This window comes from Pongo pygmaeus, chromosome 4, assembly GCF_028885625.2.
Source record: "Pongo pygmaeus isolate AG05252 chromosome 4, NHGRI_mPonPyg2-v2.0_pri, whole genome shotgun sequence".
In the NCBI taxonomy this organism is placed as follows: Eukaryota; Metazoa; Chordata; class Mammalia; order Primates; family Hominidae; genus Pongo; species Pongo pygmaeus.
In genome coordinates, this window is record NC_072377.2 from 85,359,776 (window position 1) to 85,387,241 (window position 27,466).

The following is a 27,466-nucleotide window of genomic DNA, read 5'->3' on the forward strand; positions in this document are numbered from 1 at the left end:
TCAGAATAGTTTTCATCTTGCTGGAAACCATACGTGTAACTAGGAAAAAGGAACAATCAGAGTTGGAACTAAGGAACAACTGTCTATGCTTCTAGCATAAATGGAAAAAGTAAAAATGAATCATTTAAACAGAAAATTAAGCTTCTATTTAAAATCATTTCAGAATTAGTGTCCTGTTACACTGAGTTATCATGTAGGCTTAATATTTTGACTTCAAATTATACCTTAAGGGTTGAGTTTTTAAATAAATTCGTGATTTGAGGGTGTGGGCAGAAGACAACGTAAGTCTCTCATAAAATAAGAGTTTTTAAAAGATGCTGATATTAACTTTCTAATTGTTTACATTTCAGTTAAGTTAGAGTTTACTATAACAAAAATTTAAAACAAGGTCAGTATCTCTAAAAAAGTAAAAGTTCTGACTAAATACTTTTGCATGGATGTCTGGATAAGTATTCATACAGTGCCTTTTCTAAGCACTAGATAGCAGTAAACACAAAAGACAGAAATCCCTTCCTTTAGGGAGATTACACCTTAGTTAAGGAAAATGGACCCAAACAAAGAAACAAACAAAAAAGTAAATTATGTTTATATGAGAAGGTGACAAATGCAGTGAAGGAAAACTAAGCAGAGAAGGGGGATAGAAAGAGCAGGAAAACAGTGAAGTGGAATTACAACTTTAAATAAGGAGATCCAGAAAGATCTCAAAAAACAAAAAACTCTATGCGTAAGTATATGCCTTAGTTTTTTTAGCTTAAATAATAAAAATTATGTAACAATACCCCAATCAGTAAAATATGCCCAGAGGCCCTTAATACTACTAAGAAGTGAACAACTGTAATTACAGATTTCAAAAAAATTCAAGGAATTCTTTCCATCATCTACTATGTAAGAAGTTAGGAATTCTTATCCCAAAAGGACTTTTTAAAAGTTTTAAAACAGGAACTCAGAAAGTGGTCCTAAATGTAGAAACAACCAAAAATCCTCTTTAATAAAAAGATGAAAAAAGTTAAGTACCATTAAAATCACTGAAATTGGTTGCATTTTCAGAGTTCTTAAGTACATAAAGTATAAATAAATGGGAACCTTGAAGTAAAACAAGTAATTTGTTCTCAAAAAATAAAGAGAAATTTTTTGAAGATTAGAAATGGGGCCAGGCACGGTGGCTCATGCCTGTAATCCCAGCACTCTGGGAGGCCAAGGCAGGTGGATCACTTGAGGTCAGGAGTTCAAGCCAAAATGGTGAAACCCCATCTCTACTAAAAATACAAAAATTAGCCAGGCATGGTGGTGTGCACCTGTAGTCCCAGCTACTCAGGAGGCAGAGGCAGAAGAATCACTTGAACCCAGGAGGCAGAGATTGCAGTGAGCCGAGATAGCACCACGGCACTCCAGCCTGGGCGACAGAGTGAGACTCTGTCTCAAAAATAATAATAATGATAATAATAATAATGTAATAGCCATTTTGAAGTGCTAAAAGGAAAAATTCCAGGAATTAATGAACTTGAAGTTAGAAAAACTACATATGAACAATAAACCAGAACACATCATATAAATATAGGCCAGATCCTAATTTTAATTATCCTAAGTGGTAATACAGATAATTTGTATATGTATGCCATATTTTATCTGATAATTTCAGTTCATCAACATTTTATATTATCTTGGTTCATAAAAAATAAGAAACAATATTTAATGAGATTTATGAGAAACAAAACTCTGATGTCCTGCTAAAATTATAATTTAGTCAAAAACCTATGTCTCATCCTTCTCTCAAAAACTCTGATGTCCTGCTAAAATTATAATTTAGTCAAAAACCTATGTCTCATTCTTCTCTCAAAAACTCTGATGTCCTGCTAAAATTATAATTTAGTCAAAAACCTATGTCTCATCCTTCTCTCAAACTTTTCTCTTACCACTTTTTCACCAGTTGATATCTTCTTGAAAGAACATCAGAATAAACCCTTACCAATGTACTCAGACACACTAATATTCCTAATCACTAGAACCATCCTAATCATATGACCAGCAAATTTTTCAAAGTACTGTCCTTATGTTTCATCTCAGTTCATCTTGACTTTACATAATATGACTGTGAAATAAATAGATTTTACTATACTCAGTTAAAAGAACAATGTGACATGACTTATGGAGGAGTGAAAATGGCATGACTAGGTTTCAATGCCAGGGTGTGCGGGAGGTAGGATTAGACTCACAGTCTATGAGACCCACTGCCCCTCATCCTTACTAAGCAGCCTCCCCTCATGTAATTCCACAACTTCCACAGTCCATCTCCAGCTATCTCGGGAGATAAAGGACTAAAGGAAACTACCTATATGGCTTATATTTGATATGGTCTTTTATGAGAAGAAGCCTGAGGTAATACATTTGTATTTTAAACAGTTTTACATCTTATTATTCCTCAGAGAAACTAAAAAAGCATCACATATATCATCATTTTATGCTCACAATATTTTTTACTACATAGTATTCATCCTTCTCTCCTTAAATTACAAGTCTGTGCCAGAAGCAGGTAAAACTTTGGTCCATCATACTGAAGTTAACATAAAATCCACCCTTTTATAGTTATTGAATGAACCACACTTAAAGCTATGTTTTAGGTACGTCCACAGAAGAGATGGTCTGTGTTTACACAGTGAATATTGCTAAGTCCAATTGGATCACTATTCTAGATACTACTTGTTTAAAGAAAGCATAAAACGGTGCTCAAGAAGAGCCAAAATAGAATCCTGACCTGTAGAAAACTAAACCACATTCACTGTAGCATTGTTAGAAAAAAATGAAAATTAGAAACAGCCTGAGAAACATTCACTAGTGGTGAATGTAAAATAAGTCTTGATACTTACATACTACAGAACAGTGTGCTATCATTAAAAAGAATGAAATACAGCTACCTGGAAAGAGAATCATGCTCTACTGGTTTTTCAAGATGGAAATTTGGAAGGTTGGAGAACATTATGTATAGCATAAAACCTTTCTGCTTGGAAAAAAAAAGTATGTATACATACATATGTGTGCTTGTAGCTGTGTGTGCATTTTTAAAAATCACATCAAGCCCACAACTATTATCTGGAATAGGGAAAAGGAGGATTTTCATTTTAAATTATATTCTACGTAGTTTAATTTTGTTTTTTAGCAAATATGAATTAATGATGGGTGGTGTTGAGAAATGGCCAGAAAATATTCCTAAATGTCAGCAGTCATGTTAAAAACAAATTTTCTGCTGTTTCTGAAGAGGTATTTTCTGTTGTATTGAGTTTCATGGGCTTCAGGCCTATTTAGGTTTTTGGGTGGCATCTTTGCCAATAACATTTTCTCTTTATTCTGTTTCTTCTTCTTCCGTTATCCCAGCATCAGTGCATATTTGCCCAGTCCTAAGGCTTTTTGCTGCTTAATTATCTACCTCACTTCCTTCTGTCATTTCACCAGCCAGGCTGTATTCTCCTGTAACTTTCATGTAAATCTCAAGGCCCATTCCTAATGCCATATTCTGCATTTCATGGCCTTGTCTATGAGTATGCTGTTTTTAATCATATGATCTAACATTTTCAGCATTTCTTCATAAACGTAAAACCAAACATTGAATCATGAACAAAAGGTGTATCAATAGGAAAAAGACATGTCTTGTGGTTTAATTATAAAATATATACTATCTGATGGTCACACATAGAAAATTTTACATATATGTAACAATTTTCATTGAAGCATTGTTTTAATTGAAAGAGACTGAAAACACCTAATGTCCATCAGTACAGGGCTGGTGAACTATATCATGGCACATATCATAGAATGAAATATGCTACAACCATAAAAAGAGAATTATGACATTTCATGAACCAATGTAACACAATTTCCAAAATCTAACAAGTAAAACAAAAATTAAAGCACAGAATGGTGTATAAGCTAACATTTGTACAAAAAGGAAAAAATGATATAGATATACATACATAAATATATACAGGTATACACACACACATTTGCTTAATTTTTCATTCTTATTTGCTTCTGGCAAGGTATACTGGTCATTTACCTATTATCTCTCAGCCCTACACCCACCCTTCTATACTCCATTCTATACTTGGGGCTGGGATTCTGAAAATCACATTTCCTAGCCTCCTTGCCATTTGGCTTCCTGTTAAGTTCTGCCATCAGGAGACACTAGCAGGAGATCAAAAAACAGGAAAAAGAGAAGCTTCCTGCCTCTGGCTCCAAAAGTGAAGCCAGGATAGCACGATTCTGGATGCCAGCAGTACCTTTTTGGGGGTTCTAGTCTTGTCAATGTGGGACCTCTTCAGCAGATCCAGACCCCCTTCCACAGCATCTCCAACAATGCAGCAGCAGGTTTGAAGGTGATGGGCTCCAAACTTTTCATAGTACCCATAAATCCTTTCATAATTTTTAATTTAAACCAATATCCAAAGAATAACTTTTAATACCATAAAACAATAAAACCAATTCCTGTGTTAAGAAAATAACCTGTATACCTATGTGTAAGTTTGTTTCTAGACTAAATTCCTGAGACTTCTAATTTAGATATAACCTACTGTTCCCACCAATTTTCTAAAATCTCTCATGTATAGAAGCATGAGTATATCTATACACTAAACCAAATGTAAAAAAAGTTGAAACTGAAGTAAATATTTTTCCTTTCCTTTTTTTTTTTTTTTTTTTTTTTTGAGACGGAGTCTTGCTCTGTCACCCAGGCTGGAGTACAGTGGCGCGATCTGGGCTCACTGCAACCTCCACTGCCCGGGCTCAAGCGACTCTCCTGCCTCAGCCTCCTGAGTAGCTGGGATTACAGGAGTCCACCACCATACTCGGCTAATTTTCGTATTTTTAGTAGAGACGGGATTTCACCATGTTGGCCAGGCTGGTCTCAAACTCCTGACCTCATGCAATCTGCCCGCCTCAGCCTCCCAAAGTGCTGGGATTACATGCGTGAGCCACCGCGCCTGGCCCAAATTTTTACATTTTAATTCAAAAAATTAAAGGCAATAGATGTTTAACAGGAAGAAAAAGCTGACTATACTTTGAAGCAGATCATCTAAAACTGTGCTGTTCAACATGATACCCGGTAGTCACGTGTGGCTATTTCAGTTTAAAATTAAGTTAACTGAATGTTCCTCAGTTGCACTAGCCATATTTAAAGCTTATACATAATTAGTGGCTACCTTATTTGAAAGCAAAGATTAGAGACCATTTCTATAATCACAGAAAGTTTTATTGAACAGTGCTGCTTTCTTTTACAAGAATGAAAGAAGTCTTCCTAAAGAGGACTACCTCTTATTGGGAAAACTCCTTAATGGATCCTTTCTATTTTTGTTTTTATTTTTTTGACACAGAAAGACAGAGGCCACTAGGAATGGTGCAAAAGGAAGAATGCAGAGAAGAAAACAAATACTTGACTTTTTATGTAACAAGAATTTAGGAAGTTGCTCATGGTCTCTCGGGAAGAAGCTCGGGGGTCCGGAAGGATTCCGAAAAGGAAAAATGAGAGAGGTTATGAGAAGTCAACAAGATAGAAGGCAAAGGCATGCTGAGGAAAACAGCCAGTGAAAAATTCCCTGGAGCAAGGAGACCACAGAATTTAAGGTAACTTATGTCTAGTATTCAAGTTAATGTTGGTGCCTATACTGTACAATGCCTAATCTTTTTGGCTATCCCTCAACCTTAAGGGAGAATCTTTCATACAAAAGAGCAATGAGTTAGTGGACCTCTAAAATCATGAGAAAAATAGAAAACTTCAGGCATAAAAAAGGGATAGACCATAAGAGGGAGAACCAGAGTGGGGCTATAATTACTCAACAGGAGCAAGAACCTACAGTACAAGAACCCTAAGCACCCAATAAAGGCTCACAGATACTGGAGAAGACTTGCGACAATCTACAATATTAGGGATTAGAGCTGGAGCCATTTTTATAGAAAGGGTAACACCAAACAGTAGGATTATGGGCCATCCAAGTGACAGACACTTGGAACACACATGTACACATCAGGCATATATTTATGCCTCTATTTTTTTTTAAATAAGAAACTATACAAGATAGAAAAAAATTTGGTCAAGATTTTTAAAAATGACACTTTTGAACATTTACTATATGCCAGGCACTATTATAAGCAATGTACATATACTAACTCATTTAAACCACAGCATAACTAAAGTATTGTTACAATTATCATCATCTTATAACTAGGAAACTGAGAAAGTAAATAAGATGTAGAACATAATTTAAGCCCAGGATGTCTGGCCCAAAGCAATTGCTTTTACCTCCTATACTATATTGCCTCAAAATTAAAGTTCAAGAGACTGGTTAGGAAATACTAATTAGTATTTTCTCTCTTCATATGGGTAAAAGGCAAACAGAACAGAGTTTTGGAGTCTATGATGCTCAATAATTTAGCAATCCTAATAAAATCTGAAGAAGGAATCCCTTAGATGTTTTTAAACTTCTATTTCAGGCTAACTTGTTGGCTAACTTATGACAAAGAAGGGCTAGTAATAATGCAAAAATTTTAAGAAAGGGAAAAAATCTAGAATCTATAAAACTCTAATTCTTAATTTCATTTGTTAAGGGTATTGAGCCTCATTCTGAGACATGAATACCATGCAAAACTTCAAGGAAGAGCAGCCATTATCTTTGTATAACGAAATGATATGACCAGAAAAAGGATAGCTTCTAATGAATCTAAAGTAACAAAAGTTAATGTAGAATTGGAAAGAAGATTCCTTAGCATTCTGTTTGTAATTATTAAATGTTGAAGAATAACAAAGATAGAGCAGAGGAAGGGCTTTGTATTGAGAATATTTCTAAACAATATTCCATTTTTTCCCCTTGGGAGTAAAAAAAAATGAAAAGTCACATAAACTACATTTTGGATTCAGGTAGTGGTTTAAAATCTATCATGAATCAAAGGTAACACTGAGCTAGTTGGCACAACCTAGTTAGAGAAATGTTTTTATTTCTATTGTTAGTCCATTTTTTCTTTTAATTAAGAAAATATGACTGGGTTAAGTGCCCCACTCTTCTGACTGATAACAAAAGCCATCAAGAGCAGTCCAATTTCTGATAGCCCAGGACAAGGGCATTTTTAGAAAATCAAGATTGGGCAGCTGAGATACACATCTTGCTTGTTCAGATAATGCCTGGAGTTCCAGTTGGCCTTCTCGCAACTTCACCCAAAAGAACAAGCCCATACTAATGAAAGAAGTGACCCAGCACAGTAAAATCTGATTCAGAAGAGCTCATTAACATCACGGTCATTCTTAGCCTCATCCATCCAGAGGGAGAATGCCAAATTTGGAAGAAGTAGTCTACTTTGCCTTGAACCAGGGTGAGAACATTGGATAATGTTATAATAATTGATAACAACTGGTGCCATTTCAATCATTTCCTTTTTATTATAATAACCAACTCAAATAAGTAGGTCTCCCTATTGTACATTCCTATGGAACTATTTTGATTTAGGTAAAAACCTCGGGGTAGACTAGGGAGGATTTAGGTAAGATTGTTTTTTTTACTACTCAGACTAGTTAAGAAGTCATTCTACAATAAGCGGCCTTAAATTTTCCGCCTGATCGAAGAGAAACTCAGAGAGAAAGCAGCCCTCAACATAAATTATTACATTCTCTAAAATATTACATTCTCCTTTTTTTTTTTTCTTTTTACCATCCATGGTTAGGGCAAAAGGGCACCAAGACACCAGAGTACAAACCTGATGATGTCATTTTTTTTTTTTTTTTTTTTTTACTTTAAAACCTTCAAAGGCTCCCTTTTGCCAAAGATAAAGTCCAGCTTCCTGGCATGTATGCAAAGGTCTTCATGTGCAGGTCCCTGTAGACTGTACTATCACCTTAGGTGAAACCCTGGAAAAACCATTCTAGGAAAAGCTACTTCTAAGGTGGAGAGGGGAGGAGAGTTTTAGGCAGAGGGAATATGCCACTGAGTAAAGCCCAGATGACAGAAGCCCCATGGTATACAGGAAAACCCAAGCAGCTAGATACTGTAGAACATAAAATGTGAGGGAGGAAATAGCAAACTATTGTAATTTAACCAACTGAAATTATCAAGAACACTAGGATGTACTCAGCAATGGCTTATCACAAATCTATCTCCAGGCTTCCATCTTTTAAGTTCAGATAATTTACGAGAATGTATTTTCTCTTCTTTAGTTTTGTTTTTAAATAACTGTACAAATACTATATGTATTCCTTGTTTAAAAGAATTCTGTGACTAAGGATAAAATCCCTTTGAACCCTTTAATGTTCCCACTCCCAAAACAACTAGTCTGGCATGTATGTTCTTTCAGAACTTTTACTATACTTTACATTCATAAATACGTACCCACAAAAATATATAGTATTACTTTATGTACTAGGGTTTCCAGATACATGGCATACTTTGGCTTTCTTCTCTTACTAGACAATGTTTTGGAAGTCTATCTACATAAGTCCAAATAGATCTAACTTATTATTTTACATTATTAAAAACTTACAGCTCAATTAATTTAGCCATTCCCCTACATTGGTTATTTAGGTATTGACAATGCATTTTTACAGCACCATTCAGAGTTTGACAGCCTAGATAGTGAAGAATAGTTCTGAAAATCACATACACTCATCTCCAAAGTCTAGAAATAATGTGTCTTCTTGGTGATAATAGTTTGTTTTCAGTTTGATGCCTCTTGTGAAAGTGAGGTAGACTATTAAGAGAAATCCTCAGTTTTTGTATTCAAAATGCAGCCAGAGAAAATGAAATGACAAATACTTGTCAATATGTGTGAATCTCTTCTGAAATTCTAATTTCATTTCCACCAAACAGTCCTAGAAATTCTGTATATACATTTTTCACTGAGCTCAAAGCCTAGGAGTCTAGTATCTAGTTATTTGCTCAATCCACATAATCCATTTGAATCCAAATACTTGAACTTCCTTGAATAAGTTAGCAACATTTTTCTTTTTTGATGAGGTTTAATAATCACTGTATCTAATATCTTACAATGTTGGTAAGAAAATATAATTTTGGGAACCCTCGAGGATTAAGTGAATTGAGCCAATTCAAAATGGTCCTTGATACAAGGAAGGAGATAGTTAAATCTTTTCATTAAGTTTCTACTGCATTAAAACAAAAATTTTAAATTTCCAGAGTCCACTATAGATTCTTTTAAGACACTATAAGTTGACAGTGGTTAAGAATACAAAAAGACATCCTTTTTGCAATCTCAATCACTTCTACAACATCAGTGAATGCGACTTAGAAAGGTCATTGCCCTAAGTCTTCTAATTAATGATTTCATGAAACATAGATACACCGAATTTTTGTTTTGATTTGAATAAACTTTTGAAATCAAATTTTTATTATACTGCATATATTCCTTCTATAGTAAAACAACTGAGTTCTTACATGTTCTGGCCAAACCTCTAAAATTCCTTATCTGCAAATAAGCCCTACCAGTTGACATATACTAGTTAATTAGAAATAAGAGTGAGGGTTGTGTGCGTTTGTTTACTTTGAGGAGCAGCTAAATCTCAAGAAGGCTATACCTCAGGCAAGGAACCATTGGCAATGAGTTGTCTGTTGTGCTCTTGATGTGCTGGGGACAAAACTGGTGAGATCACCAGAGATAATATGATTTCAAGCAGCACTGTCCAACAGAAATAGAAACATGGGCAACAAATAAGAGCCACATGTATAATTTAAAATTTTTTAATTTTTAATTTTTATGGGTATATAGTAGTATATATATTTATGGGGTACATAAGATATTTTGATATAGGCATATAATGTGTTATCTAATTTAAAACTTTTAATAGCCACATTTAAAAAGAAAAGGTAAAATTAATTTTAGTAATATATTTTATTTTACCTAATATAGGCAAAATATTATCACTTCAATGTATGACCAAAATTTTAAAATTATTAAATTTTAATATATATAAATTTTATATATATTTATATATTTATAATATATATAAATTTTAAATATATTCTTTTGTTCACACTGTCTTTAAAATACTGTACTTCGCACCTATAGCACTTCTTAATTGGATCATATTTCTAGTGCTCAAAAATCTATATATGGCTGGTGTTTACCATATTGGACAGCACAGATACAGAGGAAAAACCAAAAGCATTGGGATTAACATAGACCTAAGTCTGAATTCTAGTTCCATAACTCACTAAGCTCTGTGACCATGAGCCAGTTATATAAACACTCTGAGCCTTGTTGTCCTCATCAGTAAAGAATATAACCTGCTATGCAAATTTCTTATAAGAATTAGAGACAATATATGTAAAATACCTTGGCACATTGTATGCCTGGCACATAACAGAGCTCAATAAAATCCTCATCATCCTCATACACATAGGAGACAAACAAGCACCACTCTAAGAAAGGTCAAATTCCAGCCAACCTAGGTGCCTATCAGTGGTGGATTAGATGAAGATGGGTTACATATACACCATGGAATACTACGCAGCCTAAAAAAGAATGAAATCATGTCTTTTAGAGCAAGATGGATTAAGTTGGAGGCCATAATAATAAACAAATTAACACAAGAACAGAAAACCAAATACTGCACATTCTCACTTAAAAGTGGGAGTTAAACATTGAAAACATGGACATAGACATGGGAACACTAGACACTACGGACTACTAGAGGTGAGAGGGAGGGAGGGGAGCATGAATGGAAAAACAATCTATTGGCTGCTATGCTTACTACCTGGTGACAGTATCTATACCCTAAATCTCAGCATCACATAATATGCCCATGTAACAAACCTGCACATGTATCTCCTTATCTAAAATAAAAGTTGAAATTTAAAAAAAAAAAAGAAAGAAAGTGAAGGTGGAGAAGAGAAAGAGAAGAACTTGAAATAAGGTTATCAAAATGTTTTCTAACTAAAATCAATCAGCGATCATCCATACAAAATAAACAAATCCACATTTTCCAAAATTATGATATTGTTCAATTGAGAGATACGGTTGAGGGTTTATAACTCTCACAAATTTTTTAGAGCAAATTTTTAAAATTTGCTTTCTTGATTATTGTTGCCATGCTAATATTACTTTCCATTTCTAAAAGGAGAAAATGGCTGGAAAGGTGACTGGAAGACTGAGTGGCACAGAAGTGGCATGGGGATAAAAATGCTTATACATAACCTATAAAAACTATACTATGTATACAGATAACTAAGAATTCACTATATAATACATAACAAACTTTTTTCAAATAATTATTATAGTATGTTTTCCATTCATTTATATAAGATCAAAATGCAATACAGAAAATGTATAAAACATACCTCTGATAAAAATGTTTGGGCTGATTTCTGAGCTCCTACATGGAGCAGATATTCATATACGTAGAGTGCTAACCTGGAAAACAAATAAAACATTTATTGAGAAAAGGAATATTAAAATTCATTCTTTAAATAATGCACATCTTTCCAATGCTTAAATATCTTACACACTAACAGTGACCAAAAATAAACCCTTCCCATACTATTTCAATAGGAATTATTAATAATACATGTATGTTCAGAAAGAACTTAAAGTAATTAAAAGTAGCACATGAAGAAAAAGACAAATGTATTTTTTCTTGGCAAGAAATATATAGAGATTTTTTCTTGAATCATCTCACTTATCATAAGCTCATTCCCATTGCTATATCTACTATTAATAATCTCTAAATCCCATCTGAAGACATAATAACCTTTCATTAGTAAAAGAAATGAATTAAGTTAGTGAACTTTCCCAATACTTTATGTCCTTCAATCTTTTCGGCGAATGTTAACGTAAACTCTAGCTGTTCGTAGAAACATATGCCAAAACTTGTGTTGAATATCCATTTTAATATTTGTTCAGCAACTTCTCCTTATTCTTTAGATTTGATTGTTAAGCCAATAATACTTTAGTTTACAAGGCACTCAAATTCACAGCAAACTACAGCATTATGTAAACTTTAAAGATATCAGATCATATTAAGCATATGGGAGCTTACAGTTTAAAGGTTAACAAAATTATGTATAAATTTTTCATTCAAATATAGAATATTCAATGTGTTGTATACACAAACTACTCTCATTATCTTGTGGATTCAGAATTTTGAAGCTACACCATGTGGCTCAATTTCAGTTGAGCTGTTAACAAAATATTATTCATAAACCCAAATTAGTCTGAGGCAGTATTTTTAATGATATCTTGGACCAATGCCCAGATAGCTCACAACAGTTCAGTTTCTGCTACACTATATTTACCAATATTGAACCAGGTTTACAGTAAACAATACAATGTAACAATAACCACAATTTTGTGGTTATAGTTGTACCACTTCTCTTGCCAAGCAGATTTTCGACTGTTAAAGATTGACGGCATTTACAAAAATGAGTATTTTCCTTATTTTCATGAAAACATATCATGCATCTGTCATGAAAAGAGAAAGCTTGTACAAATTCAGTTGCTCTGTCCATTTAATTCTTTCCCCATTCCAAAATTGCCAAATACTTAAAATGAGAGTTATTCTGTAGCTACTAAGCACCTTGAGAGAGTAGACCTGTTGAAGTTTCTCATAGAAAGTAAGTTATTGACAGTGAGGATGAATGTAATTTAGAAACATCTCCTAACAGATTCAAATTGAATGACACTTCCTACATCAGTGCTTCTCAACTGTTTTTCCTACCCTAACACAATAAGCTATAGAGCAGGCTCCTTTCAGTAGCAGGATCTCCCTGTGGAAGTGTGGCTTATCACCCAAAGTACATCATAAGGGATACAGGAAATTGGAATATTCCTGTAGTTTCAAACAATCCTGCTGGTGATTCTTATCACACATTCTTCAAACACATACCCCACACCTTGTTCCCTCCACTAGCGACTCTCAACTCTACTGCATGACTCAGTGCCCATGATGGCAAATTGCATCTTGGAAAAGGATAATATTTGTAAAATCTTCTTGGATAGGCTGTGGAACCTCAAAATTGCCTGCCAGTGGCAGTCCTGCCCCACTGCCTGAAAAAAACACATAGACTCAGGTAATTCCACGTGGCTTGTAAACCTTGGGCCTAGAGCCAAACCAGTGGTTAGCACAGGAAAGAAATCCACACCTAAGTAAAAGGCTGAACAATAAAGCTGGTCCACCAAGCTTGGGGAATTTGAAAGTGAGAGGCAGAGAGTGAATGAAGCAGGGGCACCATGACAGGCCTCGTATGGAGAGAACAGACTTCAGAACGTTCAAGGCCAGGGTACATCTGTTGCTGTGTCCTTTCAATAAACCCCATTCCTTTAAGTGAGTTACCTGCTTGTAACGTCTTCTGTTTCATATTAATGGGGGTAATATAGTTAGAAGCTTCTAAGTTTTCTTTAGTACCTAAGAAACCAAAAGTTTACCTATTTACAAGTAAAATTAAGTGATAGAGTCCTCACTTTCTCTCTCTCTCAGTCTAAAACAGTGATTCTAAAAAATGTATTGGAAGGGACTGACAATAACAGGGGGTAAGGGTTTCAACTGGAGATTCTGAAGTATCTTCTAAGGGTGTGAGCCCATCCTCCTACCATTAGAATCTGCTGTGGCAGCTCATTGTTACCAACAGGGTGATGAAGTGGGACCTGGCTGAGAAAACCTATCTATAATGCTACCTCATATATTCATGTTCTGCAATCTCCTTTGAACAAAATTAATGGTTCTCAGGCAATCAGAATCTATGCTCCAAAAAGAGTGTCAGGGAGCAACGCATGGGTGAACAACTAATTAAGTCTACTGCCATGATGACTCCATAATACATGATCAGCAATCTCCAGTTTGTTTTTTTTTTTTCATAGGATTTTTGGGAACGAGCAGTGTTTGGTTACATGAGTAAGTTCTTTAGTGGTGATTTGTGAGATTTTGGTGCACCCATCACCCGAGTAGCATACACTGTACCCAATTTGTAGTCTTTTATCCCTCACCCCCCTCCCACCCTTTCCCCCAAGTCCCCAAAGTTCACTGTATCATTCTTTTTCTTTTTTTCATTATACTTTAAGTTCTGGGATACATGTGCAGAACGTGCAAGTTTGTTACACAGGTATGTATACACATGCCATGGTGGTTTGCTGTACTCATCAATGCCTCATCTACATTAGGTATTTCTCCTAATGCTATCCCTCCCCTACCCCCTCACCCACCGACAGGCCCCGATGTGTGATGTTCCCCTCCCTGTGTCCATGTGTTCTCATTGTTCAACTCCCACTTATGACTGAGAACATGCGGTGTTTGGTTTGCTGTTCCTGTATTAGTTTGCTGAGAATGATGGCTTCCAGTTCAACCATGTCCCTGCAAAAGACATGAACTCAGCCGTTTTTATGGCTGCATAGTATTCCACAGTGTATATGTGCCACATTTTCTTTATCCAGTCTATCATTGATGGGCATTTGGGTTGGTTCCAAGTCTTCGCTATTGTGAATAGTGTTGCAATAAACATACATGTGCATGTGTCTTTTTAGTAGAATGATTCGTAATCCTTTGGATATATACTCAGTAATGGGATTGCTGGGTCAAATGGTATTTCCAGTTCTAGATCCTTAAGGAATCGCCACACTGTCTTCCATAATGGTTGAACTAATTTACACTTCCATCAACAGTGTAAAAGTGATCCTATTTCTCCACATCCTCTCCAGCATCTGTTGTTTCCTGCCTTTTTAATGATCACCATTCTAACTGGCATCAGATGGTATCTCATTGTGGTTTTGATTTGCATTTCTCTAATGTCCAGTGATGATGAGCTTTTTTTCATGTTTGTTGGCTGCATAAATGTCTTCTTTGCAAAGTAACTGTTCATATCCTGGACCCACTTTTTGATGGAGTTTTTTTCTTGTAAATTTGCTTAAGTTCTTTGTAGATTCTGTATATTAGCCCTTTGTCAGATGGATAGAACCAATCTCCAATATTTTAATTATCACCTCTGTGTATAGGATTTTCCAAACCTATCCCTGTAGTGATATCTTCTGTCCCAAGCTCCAAACCTACTTCTGCAAACTAAACTACTGTTTTAAGTTTGGTGTTTTTTGTTTTGTTTTTTTTTTGAGACGGGGTCTTGCTCTATCATCTGGCTGGAGTGCAGTGGTGTGAGCATAGCCATCTTCCTGCCTGCCTCAGCCTCCCGAGCAGCTTGGACTACAGGCACACACCACCACATCTGACTAATTTTTAATTTTTTTGGTAAAGACAGGGTCTTGCTATGTTGCCAAAGCTGGTCCCGAACTCCTGAACTCAAGAGATCCTCCTGCCTAGGCTTCCCAAAGTGCTGGGATTACAGGCATGAGTGACTGGACCTGGCCAGTTTGTTTCTAAAAACATGTTTCTCTCTTAAATTGACCACGTCCAAAGTTAAATTCACCTTCTCCATCTGTTTTCATAGTACCTTTTGCTCACCTTGAATGGAACACAATTTCTCTGAAAGTCAGTTTTCTCATGTGTCAGATAGGAAGAATAGTATTTTGCTTGTATTGTCAAAAGGATTAGAAAGCACAGTAAGTAATAACAATTGTTATAATTTTGGCCAATTACCAAATCATGTATTGGATTCTAAGGATACTATCTCTCCCACATTTGCCACTCCTTTCTTTCCTCCTTCCTGCTCTGGAGGAACCACCAGAGTCACAGCAAGAGCAGGAGCTATAATATTTGCTGTAGCGTCAGATTATGTATTTCCCATTAGCTCCCCACAAAAGGACACTGATCCACCAGAAATAAGAATGTCCAGAAAGTTCTGGGGGAACAGCCCTGTAATAAAAGATACTGTTTGAACACAAATGATTCTGGCAGAGGGGAGTGACATTGTCCATCCATGCAGGTAAATCACAGCTTGGTGCCATGTCTAGTAATGTGAGATCACAAACATAAGAATGCAACATTTTGAGCAGGGCATAGTGGCTCATGCCTGGGAGTAATCCCAGGAAGTGGAAGGCTGAGGCAGGAGGATAACTTGAGCCCTGGAGTTTGAGACCAGCCTGGGCAACACAGCAAAACCCCATCTCTAATATATACATATACTTATATATATTTTAAAAATTAGCCTGTATGGCTCACACCTGCAGTCCCACTGATTTGGGAGGCTGAGGCAGGAGGATCACCTGAGCCCAGGAGTTCAAGGCTGCAGTGAGCTATGATCCATCATCGTCCTCCAGTATGAACAACAAAGCCAGATCTTATGTCTTAAAAAATATATATATATAAAGAAAAGAAAAAGGCAACATTTTATTTGGATTACTAAACAGTGAAAATTTAAAGACAAATATTGAATATACAAATATTTGAACAGTAATACTTTTGAATTAACATCTTCCTTTTCCTTTTTTTGATCTTTAAGAAATTTAAGTACTTTATTAAAATACAGAGTGGCTATTTAGCAGAGTAGTTAATGTGATCTAAATACATAGAAACAAATTAACAAATACAGTAAGAGTCAGCTGCAAAAAGTAGAACCAGTCTTTCTTTAAAAAACATTGATTAATGAAAAAACCTATCAATGATTAATGGATCATATATCTTTAAATTATCTTCATTTCATTCTAATTTTAAACTGGATATCAGTGACCAAGTTATCAAAATGATGACCAACAATTCTAGACAGGGAGCCAAAGCCCAAAATGCAAAATATATCTGGTACAGCTCAGCACCTTCTTTACTCCTTGGTCACCACAGGCGCCTAAACTTTAAAAATAAGAACAGAGGTAGAGATTAAGATGGGAAGAACACAGAGAAAAGCCAAAGCCTGAGATCATCATATAACACCTACACATGTGATGGATACTAGACTCACTGTCCCTCAACTTACACACACGTGTACTCACAAATGCAGTGGGAGGCAGACTGGAAACATCAACCAACATTGATAAAATTTCAGAATTGGAATTCTATCAGTCTCCAGTTCTGACAGTCAAATACTCCTTCAACTAGGCTTCATGAATTCAATATCTATAGTAATTTGGATTAGAACAGGTCTTCAGTTTAATCTTCTAATCTATTTTTTAAGAGTGGGAGGACCCCACTTACTCTTTATTTTGCATGATTCTAACAAAAGGGGGTTTTTTGATTTAAAAATTATACAATTAGAAGAGAATTAAAGATATATAATTTTTTTATGAGACGGAGTCTTGCTCTGTCACCAGGCTGTGCCAGGAGTGCAGTGGCGCGATCTTGGCTCACTGCAACCTCTGCCTCCCAGGTTCAAGTGATTCTCCTACCTCAGCCTCTGGAGTAGCTGGGACTACAGGTGTGCACCACCACGCCCAGCTAATTTTTGTATTTTTAGTAGAGACAGGGTTTCACCATGTTGGCCAGGATGGTCTCAATCTCTTGACCTCGTAATCTGCCCACCTCAGCCCCCCAAAGTGCTGGGATTACAGGGATGAGCCATCACGCCCAGCCAGATATATAAAAATTTAAAAAATACACAAAAGTGTTCAACTGTTGACTGTCCCTACAAAAATTAAATAAAATTAAAAAGCAAAAAAGGACATAACATATAGCCTTATGTCAAGGCTAATATGTTTAATATATAAAGAGGCTTTTGGGGGAACAGGTGGTATTTGGTTACATGAGTAAGTTCTTTATCGATGATTTGTGAGATCCGTGACATAACATATAGCCTTATGTCAAGCTAATATGTTTAATATATAAAAAAAAACAAATAAAATGACATGTATATGAAGACCTATGAAGATCTTAATTTTTAAATAATGAGCAAGGTAAGAAAATGAAAATTCAAATAGGAAGAACGGTTACACATGGCCAGTAAGTAACTCCAAAAAAAAAAAAAACTGTTCAACCTCCTAGTCATAAGAAGTATTTCAAAATTTCACTAATGAATGTAGCAAAGACTTTAAAAACATTCAAGTATTCAATGCCTATAAGGGTGAAATGTGAAAGTGTAAATGGTACAGCTTTTCAGGAAAATAACATGGCAAAATGAAAAAGTCATAAGTTTTTTTTTTTAAGTGCAGAACAGTTTGTATAGTATGCTTTCATCTGTATTACAGAAATATTCTATGATAGAATACAGAAATATTCTACAGAAATACAAGCACCGGAACAAGTCACTCCCATGCTTCCCACGCTCATGTAATCATTCGAGTTCAAACAGTATCTTTTATTGCAGGCCTTTTTTCCTAGAGACTGGGGGCCTGGAATAAGAGGGAGACTTTTTTACCGCATAACTTTTCTTCTGTTTGATTACTTCCCCTGAGCTTGTATTTCCTATTTAGAAAGAAATAAACAAGCAATAAAAAATTAAATACTAAACCTTTATATCCTTTTATATCCCAGCAATTTTTATTCTAAAATACTATTCTAAAGAATCAGAAAGCCAAACAATTTATAATAATGCCTGGGGCAAAATTATAGCAGTGAAAAACTGGCAATCTAAATATCTGAGAAAGAAGAAATAATTAGATTATGATAAATACATGTGATGGGGAAATATATTTTTGCAAAATGTTTAATGATATTAAGAAATGTTCATAATTCATTGCTAAAATTAAAACTCCCCAAATATATACAATGTGTATAGAAAAAGAGTATAAGGAAATAAGAGTAATGGCTACTGGTAGAAACATTAATAAAAATAAGAAGTAACAGATGAAGTCCAACAAGTAGGAATGGAGCAGAAAAACTAAGTAAAGCAGTGAAACTAGTATGGCCAACTTGGAGTTGGGCTAAATACCCCTGTGCCTCCCTCAGAAGGCCTAAGGGCAACTCTTTATTACAGTACTGTCCTCTAATCAACAATCATAATGGTAGCTTTATGTCTCCAGTAAAAGATTAAACTTTGTGGCACTCTAAACAAATATCAAAGGTATTCGGCTATATAAAAATATTAAATCTCTGGTTTATTTTCTGCAAATTGTTTTCCTAGTTTGTTGTCTGACTCAATTTTAGTCGGGTTTTTTGGAGGGAAGGAGGATTTAGTTATTTAAAATAAAATTTTGACAACAGAACAGAAACTTTAGCTTTTAATTGATAAATAAAAATTGTATAAAGTTTTGTCATATAAATATTCATAATATACAACATGATGTCTTGATACATGTATATATTATGGAATGACCAAATCAAGCTAATTAACATATCCATTGCCTCAAATATTTATCTTTTCTGTGTGTGGTGAGAACACTTAAAATCTACTCTCTCAGCAACTTTCAAATATATAAAACATTGTTATTAATAATAACTATAGTCACATTACCACATTGTACAACAGATCTCTTGAATGTCTTCCTAATCTAAATGAACTTTTGTTATTTTAGACAAACATCTCCCAAATCCTCCCTACTGCCAGCCCGATGACCACCATTCTATGCTGCTTCTATGGCTTCAATGTTTTTAGATTCCATACAATTGAGCCTCCTTATCTGTGGGTTCCATGTGGTTGGATTCAACCAACCTGGGATCAAAAATACAAGCATCCCCCAGTATCCACAGGGATTGACTCCAATACCCCCACAGATACCAAAATCCACAGATGCTCAAGTCCCTTATACAAAATGGCATAGTATCTATACATAACCTACACACATTCTTCTGTACATGTTAAATCATCTCTAGATTACTCTAATTCCCAGTACAATGTAAATGCTATATAATTATACTTTATTTTTTATGTTGTATTATTTTTTATTGTTGATTTTTTAAATTTTTTTCCAAATATTTTTTATCCTTGAACGCAGAATCCACAGATACTAAGGGCTGACTGTATAAGTGAGATTATATAGTATTTATCTTCCTCTGCCTCACTCATTTCACTTAACATAATGTCCTCCAGGTTCATCCATGTTGTCAAAATGACAGGATTTCCCTAATGAACATTGATGCGAAAATCCTCAATAAAACACTGGCAAACCGAATCCAGCAGCACATCAAAAAGCTTATCCACCACGATCAACTCGGCTTCATCACTGTTATGCAAGGCTGGTTCAATAAATGCAAATCAATAAATGTAATTCATCACACAAACAGAACCAATGACAAAAGGCACATGATTATATCAATAGATGCAGAAAAGGACTTCGATAAAATTCAATATCTCCTCATGTTAAAAACTCTCAATAAACTAGGTATTGATGGAACATATCTCAAAATAATAAGAGTGATTTATGACAAACCCATAGCCAATATCATATTGAATGGGTAAAAGCTGGAAGCATACCCTTTGAAAACTGGCACAAGACAACTCCTATGCAACATATTATTAGAAGTTCTGGCCAGGGCAATCAGGCAAGAGAAAGAAATAAAGGGTATTAAAATAGAAAGAGAGGCAGTCAAATTGTCTCTGTTCGTAGATGACATGACTCTATATTTAGAAAACGCCACTGTCTCAGCCCAAAAAATCCTTAAGCTGATAAGCAACTTCAGCAAAGTCTCAGGATACAAAATCAATGTGCAAAAATTACAAGCATTCCTATACATTAACAAAAGACAAGTAGAGAGCCAAATCATGAATGAACTCCCATTCACAATTGCTACAAAGAGAATAAAATACCTAGAAATACAACTTACAAGGGATGTGAAGGACCTCTTCAAGGAGAACTACAGACCACTACTCAAGGAAATGAGAGGACACAAACAAATGGAAAAACATTCCATGCTTATGACTAGAAAGAATCATTATCATGAAAATGGCAATACTGCCCTAAGTAATGTATAGATTTAATGCTATTCCCATCAAGCTACCATTGACTTTCTTCACAGAACTAAAAAAAACTACTTTAAATTGTATATGGAACCAAAAAAAGAGCCTGTATAAACAAGACAATCCTAAGCAAAAAGAACAAAGCTGGAGGCATCACGCTACCTGACTTCAAACTATACTATAATGCTACAGTATAGCAAAAAGGCTATAGTATACAAAATAGCATGGTACTGGTACCAAAACAGATATATAGACCAATGGAACAGAACAGAGACCTCAGAAATAACATCACACATGTACAACCATCTGATCTTTGACAAACCTGACAAAAACAATCAATGGGGATAAAAATGGTGCTGGGAAAACTGGCTAGCCATATGCAGAAAACTGAAACTAGACCCCTTCCTTACACCTTACAAAAAATTAACTCAAGATGGATTAAAGACTTAAATGTAACACCCCAAACCATAAAAACACTAGAAGAAAACCTAGGCAATACCATTCAGGACATAGGCATGAGCAAAGGCTCCATGACTAAAACACCAAAAGCAATGGCAACAAAAGCCAAAATAGACAAATGGGATCTAATTAAACTAAAGAGCTTCTGCACAGCAAAAGAAACTACCATGAGAGTGAACAGGCAACCTACAGAATGGGAGAAAATTTCTGCAATCTACCCATCTGACAAAGGTCTACCAGAATCTACAAGAAATTTTAAAAATTTACAAGAAAAAAACGAACAACCTCATCAAAAAGCCGGCAAAGTATATGAACAGACCCTTCTCAAAGAAGACATTTATGCAGCCAACAAACATATGAGAAAAAGTTCATCATCATTGATCATTATAGAAATGCAAATCACCACAATGAGATACCATCTCATACCAGTCAGAATGGCAATTATTAAAACATCAGGAAACAACAGATGCTGGCGAGGCTGTAGAGAAACAGGAATGCTTTTACACTGTTGGTGGGAATGTAAATTAGTTCAACCACTGTGGAAGACAGTGTGGCAATTCCTCAAGGACCTAGAACCAGAAATACCATTTGACCCAGCAATCCCATTACTGGGTATATACCCAAAGAATTATAAATCATTCTACTATAAAGACATATGCACATGTATGTTTACTGCGACACTATTTACAATAGCAAAGACCTGGAACCAACCCAAATGACCATCAATGATAGACTGGGTCAAGAAAATGTGGCACATACACACCATGGAATACTATGCAGTCATAAAAAAAGAATGAGATCATGTTCTCTGCAGGGACATGGATGAAGCTGGAAGCCATCATTCTCAGCAAACTAACACAGGAAAAGAAAACCTAACACCACATGTTCTCAATCATAAGTGGGAGTTGAACAATGAGAACACATGGACACAGGGAGGAGAACAACATAAACCGGAGCCTGTTGAGGGGTGGGGGGGTCAGGGGAGGGAGAGCATTAGGACTAATACCTAATGAATGTGGGGCTTAACACCTAGATGACAGGTTGATAGGTGCAGCAAACCACAATGGCACATGTATACTACGTAACAAATCTGAACATTCTGCACATGTATCCTGGAACTTAAAGTAAAATTTTAAAAAATTGTTTTTTAAACGACAGGATTTCCTTCTTGTTAAGGGTTGAATAGTATTCAATTTTGTATATATAGTCTATTTTCCTTCATCTGTTGATGGACGCTAAGGTTGATTCCATATCTTGCCTATTGTGATTAAAGCGGCAATGACTATGGGAATGCAGATATCACTTTGACATACTGATTTCATTCCCTGTGGACATACAGAGTGGGATTGCGAGATCATATGGTAGTTCTATTTTTAATTTTTTGAGAAACCTCCATACTGTTTTCCATAATGGCTGTACTAATTTATATTCCCACCAACAGTGTACAATGGTTCCCTTTCATCCACATCCTCAACAACACTTCTCTTTTTTTTTAATAGCCATTCTAACAGGTGTCAAGTGATACCTCATTTTGGTTTTAATTTGCATTTCCCTGATAATTAGTGACACTGAGCATTTTTTCATATAATTGTTGGCCATTGGTATGTTTTATTTTGAGAAATTTCTATTCACGTCCTTTGCCCACTTTGTAATTGGGTTGTTTTCTTGCTATTGAGTTGTCAGAATTCCTTTATATATTTTTGATATTAACCCCTTATCAGGGTTTGGTTTGTAAATATTTTCCCCCATTCCCCAGGTTGTCTCTTCACTCTGGGATTATTTCTTTTGCAGAAGCTTTTTAGTTTGATATTATCCCATTTATCTACTTTTGCTTTTGTTGGCTATGCTTTTGAGGTCATATCCATGAAATCATTGCTAAAAGCAATGTTGTGAAGCTTTTCACAACAATGTGAAGCTTTATGGTTTCAAGTCTTATGTTTAAGTCTTCAGTCTATTTTGAGTTTGATTTTTGTCTGTGTTATGAGATGAGGGTCTAATTTCATTCTGCATGCAAATATAATACAGAACTTGGATATATTTATTCAATAAGCACTTAAGTGACTTCTCTCTGCCTAATCCATGAATTTTAAAATCTGAGAAAATGTCATTGCCATACCACCAAATAAAATTATTTCCAACTGGCCAGGTGCGGTGGCTCATGCCTGTAATCCCAGCACTTTGGGAGGCCAAGGTGGGTCAATCACCTGAGGTCAGGAGTTCAAGACCAGCCTGACCAAGATAGTGAAACCCTGTCTCTACTAAAAAGACAAAAAATTAGCCGGGCATGGTGGCAGATGCCCGTAATCCTAGCTACTTGGGAGGCTGAGGCAGAAGAATTGCTTGAACCTGGAAGGCAGAGGTTGCAGTGAGCTGAGATCACGCCACTACACTCCAGCTTGGGCAACAAGAGCAAAACTCCGTCTCAAAAACAAACAAAAAAAATTATTTCCAATTTACCTTATGAAAATTACAACTTCTGGCCCGGTGCAGTGGCTCACACCTGTAATCCCAACCCTTTGGGAGGCTGAGGCGGGTGAATCACGAGGTCAGGAGTTCAAGACCAGCCTGGCCAAGATGGTGAAACCCCGTCTCTACTAAAAATACAAAAATTAGCCAGGCATAGTGGTGGATGTCTGTAATCTCAGCTACTCAGGAGGCTGAGGCAGACAATTGCTTGAACCCTGGAGGCAGAGGTTGCAGCAAGCCAAGATCGAGCCACTACACTCCAGCCTGGGTGACAGAGCAAGACTCAATCTCAAAAACAGAAACAAAAAGAACAAAAAGAAAATTACAGCTTCTAAGAAAGAAACCTGAATTCTTTCCATTCATATGAACAAAATCCATTACATCCTTGCCAATAGGTATCATCTAACAGTACTAGGACAGATGAACTATTTAACTAATTAGGTATCTACAACAGAGACTGTTACTTAAGTGTCTAATTACAGATTCTGAACCATTCTTGTAAACGAATGAATGTACAGTCTGGGAAAGGAGTAAAGATCTTACTTTACTCAATTCTTTCTATGGTCTAGTTATCTAATTTGAGGTTAAATATAATGCTCTAAAATTTAGAATTGGTAGAAAATAAGAACGATAGGCAAGATATTAAAGGTAAGTTTTCTAAGACAGTATTGTTGATTCACAAACAAGTTTACCAAGAAACACATAAATAAAAGGTAAATACTGCCTTTTAATTACCTATTAGCTCACAGCTAATTCCTAACTCTCTTTCTACATATATACACGTCCATATGTATGTATGTATATATGTATAATACAACTATATATAACAAATCATTATTTAATAGAAGTCAGCTAATAAAATGATCTTATTTTTAAATCCCAATTTATAGAACAGTTAAAGTAGATATGACTTTGTATCACAGAAAAGATTTTTTAACTTTGTGAACAGGATTCATCAAGTGTTTCCTTACATTATATGTGCTAGTTATAAAACCGTATGATTTAATATCCACAAAACTTTTCAGAAAATGTACTATATATAATGTGTGCCAGTTGTAGACAACATTTGATTATGCCTCACAATACTGAAGTACACAGAGTTATGAACTATGCATAAATATCATTAGATAAGTGCCTATACAATGAGAAGTCTAACTATCAATAAATGGCCACATCTGTCAACCTGACCATAATATCCTATATCTACTTTTCTACTTAGGTCTGTCTATTACCTATTAAAGAACCTGTCTTTTGCAACCTATCCTTTTAATATTCAAAAAAAGTATAGGGTTGAAACTGAAAGTAGCCATTTAATATGGGAAAACATCCAACTTTAGCAATGACAAATGATTTTGTTAGCATTTTGCCATTTTCTAACATTTAGCAAGTAAAAAGATTCAACTAAAAATAAGGCACGCAAATTAATGCACCCCTATTTGTAATTTTAAAATTCTTTGAGTTAATTTACTATATGTGCAAAGGTAGAGAACAGACAGTAAAATAACAGCTTCCAAAAATGGCTGTTCCTAATTTCTCTTGAAATTAAACTACTATAATGTACATTTTCTGTCTTATTTATCTCTGTATACACTTTTTAAATTTTAACTTTTTTGTTGTTTTTTGGTTTTTTTTGAGACAGAATCTCACTCTGTTGCCCAGGCTGGAGTGCAGCGGTGGCATCTCTGCTCACTGCAACCTTTGCCTCCTGGGTTCTAGTGATTCTCATGCTTCAGCCTCCCGAGTAGCTCGGACTACGGGCATCTGCCACCATGCCCAGCTAATTTTTTTTTGTATTTTTAGTAGAGATGGGGTTTCACCATGTTGGCCAGGCTGGTCTTGAACTCCTGACCTCAAGTGATCCGCCTGCCTTGGCCTCCCAAAGTGCTGGGATTACAGGCGTGAGCCACTGCACCCTTTTTGGTCTTGTTAATCTCTGTATCTTCAGCTCCTAAAATAGTAGGTAACTAATAAATATTTTTGAATGCATTAATGACTCTCTCAGACCACACATAAGCATTTGTAGAATCCTTTGGTTTCTTCTATTCAAGGCATTCAAGGAAAAAAGTTTCAAGATTTCCCCTTAGATACCTATCTTAGCACAGCATCCTCTGATTCAGCCTCTCAATTAAATACCATACTGTTTGACAACATGGAAGTTACTAAACAATTTGTTCACACTGATTTCTAATTTCTAGACACAAACAGGAATTTTTTAGAAAGAAATAAATTGGCTTGTTTAATTGTGGGTGACAGATTTTTGGTGTTTCATTTGTTGTATTCTATTAAAAAGATCCTCAAAAGCATCTTTCCTCCTTATTTCCTTTTAAGAGGAAATAAAGGAAGTCTGTCAAAGATCAGATAGTTGTAGCAGTCTTATTTTTGGGTTCTCTGTTCTGTTCCACTGGTCTATGTGTCTCTTTTTGTACCAGTGCCATGCTATTTTGCTTACTGTAGCCTTGTAGTATAGTTTGATGCCAAGTAGCTTGATGGCTCCAGCTTTGTTTTTCGCTTAGGATTGTCTTGGCTATTGGTGCTCTTTTTTGGTTCCATATGAATTTTAAAATAGTTTTCTCTAGTTCTGTAAAGAATGTCAATGGTAGTTTAATGGGAAAAGCATTTAAATCTATAAACTGCTTTGGGCAGTATGGCCATTTTAATGATACTGATTCTTCCTATCCATGAGCATAGACTGTTTTTCCACTTATTTGTGTCATCTCTGATTTCTTTGAGCGGTGGTTTGTAGTTTTCCTTGTAAGCAAGGCTAGAGAATAAATAATAAAACAAAGGTAGAGGGCTATGGAAGGGGTATTTTAGAAAGAATGGTCTAGCTGCTGCCACATAGCACTGATGGATGGATGTATCTAAAATCCTGCATCTGAATTCCACTTCCTATCCTACACCCTTAAATTCCGGTATCAGTCACTAGAGAAGCCTCAGATATAGACAACGTAAAATAGATTAGGTTTTCCTAAAGATCTTCCAGAGTCTTTCTTTTTAATTGAGACAGAGTCTCACTCTGTCGCCCAGGCTGGAGTGCAGTGGCGCAATCTTGGCTCACCACAACCTCTGCCTCCCAGGTTCAAGCGATCCTCCTGCTTCAGCCACCTGAGTAGCTAGGATTACAGGCGCCAGTCACCATGCCTGGCTAATTGTTTATTATTAGTAGTAGTAGTAGAGACGGAGTTTTACCACGTTGGCCAGGCTGGTCTTGAACTCCTGACCTCAGTTGATCTACCCGCCTTGGCCTCCCAAAGTACTGGGATTACAGGCGTGAGATACCACGCCCGGCCTTGGAGTCATTTTAGATCTAGAAAAGGACCTCTCTTATTCCTGTATAATTCCAGTGTGGACCAATGATATTTATCAATGTCCAAATGTGATTCCTAGGTGACAAAATGCCAATAGTTAGCTGGATCACAGCCAGCTGAAGAGCAGTAAGGAGCATTTGGAAGCCTTTGAAAGGCTGCTCATAAGACTGTGAGTAGTTATTAGCAGTGAAACAGGATCAGCCTGATCAAATGTTCAACGCGCTTGCAACCTGCTGTTAAGGAGGTGTGAAAAATTAGAAATCTGTTTCTAACATTGTCTTTTTTAAGTTCCTCATTATTAACACTTAAGCTAAAAAACAGATTCAGAGTGTCAAAATCTCTGCCAATGGAACCAAATAACATGAATACCCAGCCTTTGTTTTAAACACACTTATAACATGTATTTTTTTATATTTTCAATATGAGTTTTAGAGAAATAGATAACTGATATACTACATACAGATAATGAAGATACTGAACTGAGCATTAGTAATGTTCTAGAACAGGAATAATTGCATTAGTTAACACAGACAGAGACATCAATGAAAAATT

General features: G+C 35.7%; 1 protein-coding gene across 21 annotated transcripts in view; it reads right to left on the reverse strand.

The window, feature by feature from the left end:
• SSBP2 (single stranded DNA binding protein 2) overlaps positions 1-27,466 on the reverse strand; it is a 336,920-nt gene that overhangs the window by 221,741 nt on the left and 87,713 nt on the right. For all 21 annotated transcript variants that reach the window (XM_063665469.1, XM_063665470.1, XM_063665468.1 and 18 more), the window contains exon 2: positions 11,322-11,394. Coding sequence is in view for 13 of the 21 variants with exons in the window: in XM_054489473.2 (XP_054345448.1) it covers positions 11,322-11,394 (73 nt within the window). In the remaining 8 variants the exon portion in view is untranslated. The remainder of the gene's footprint in view (positions 1-11,321; positions 11,395-27,466) is intronic.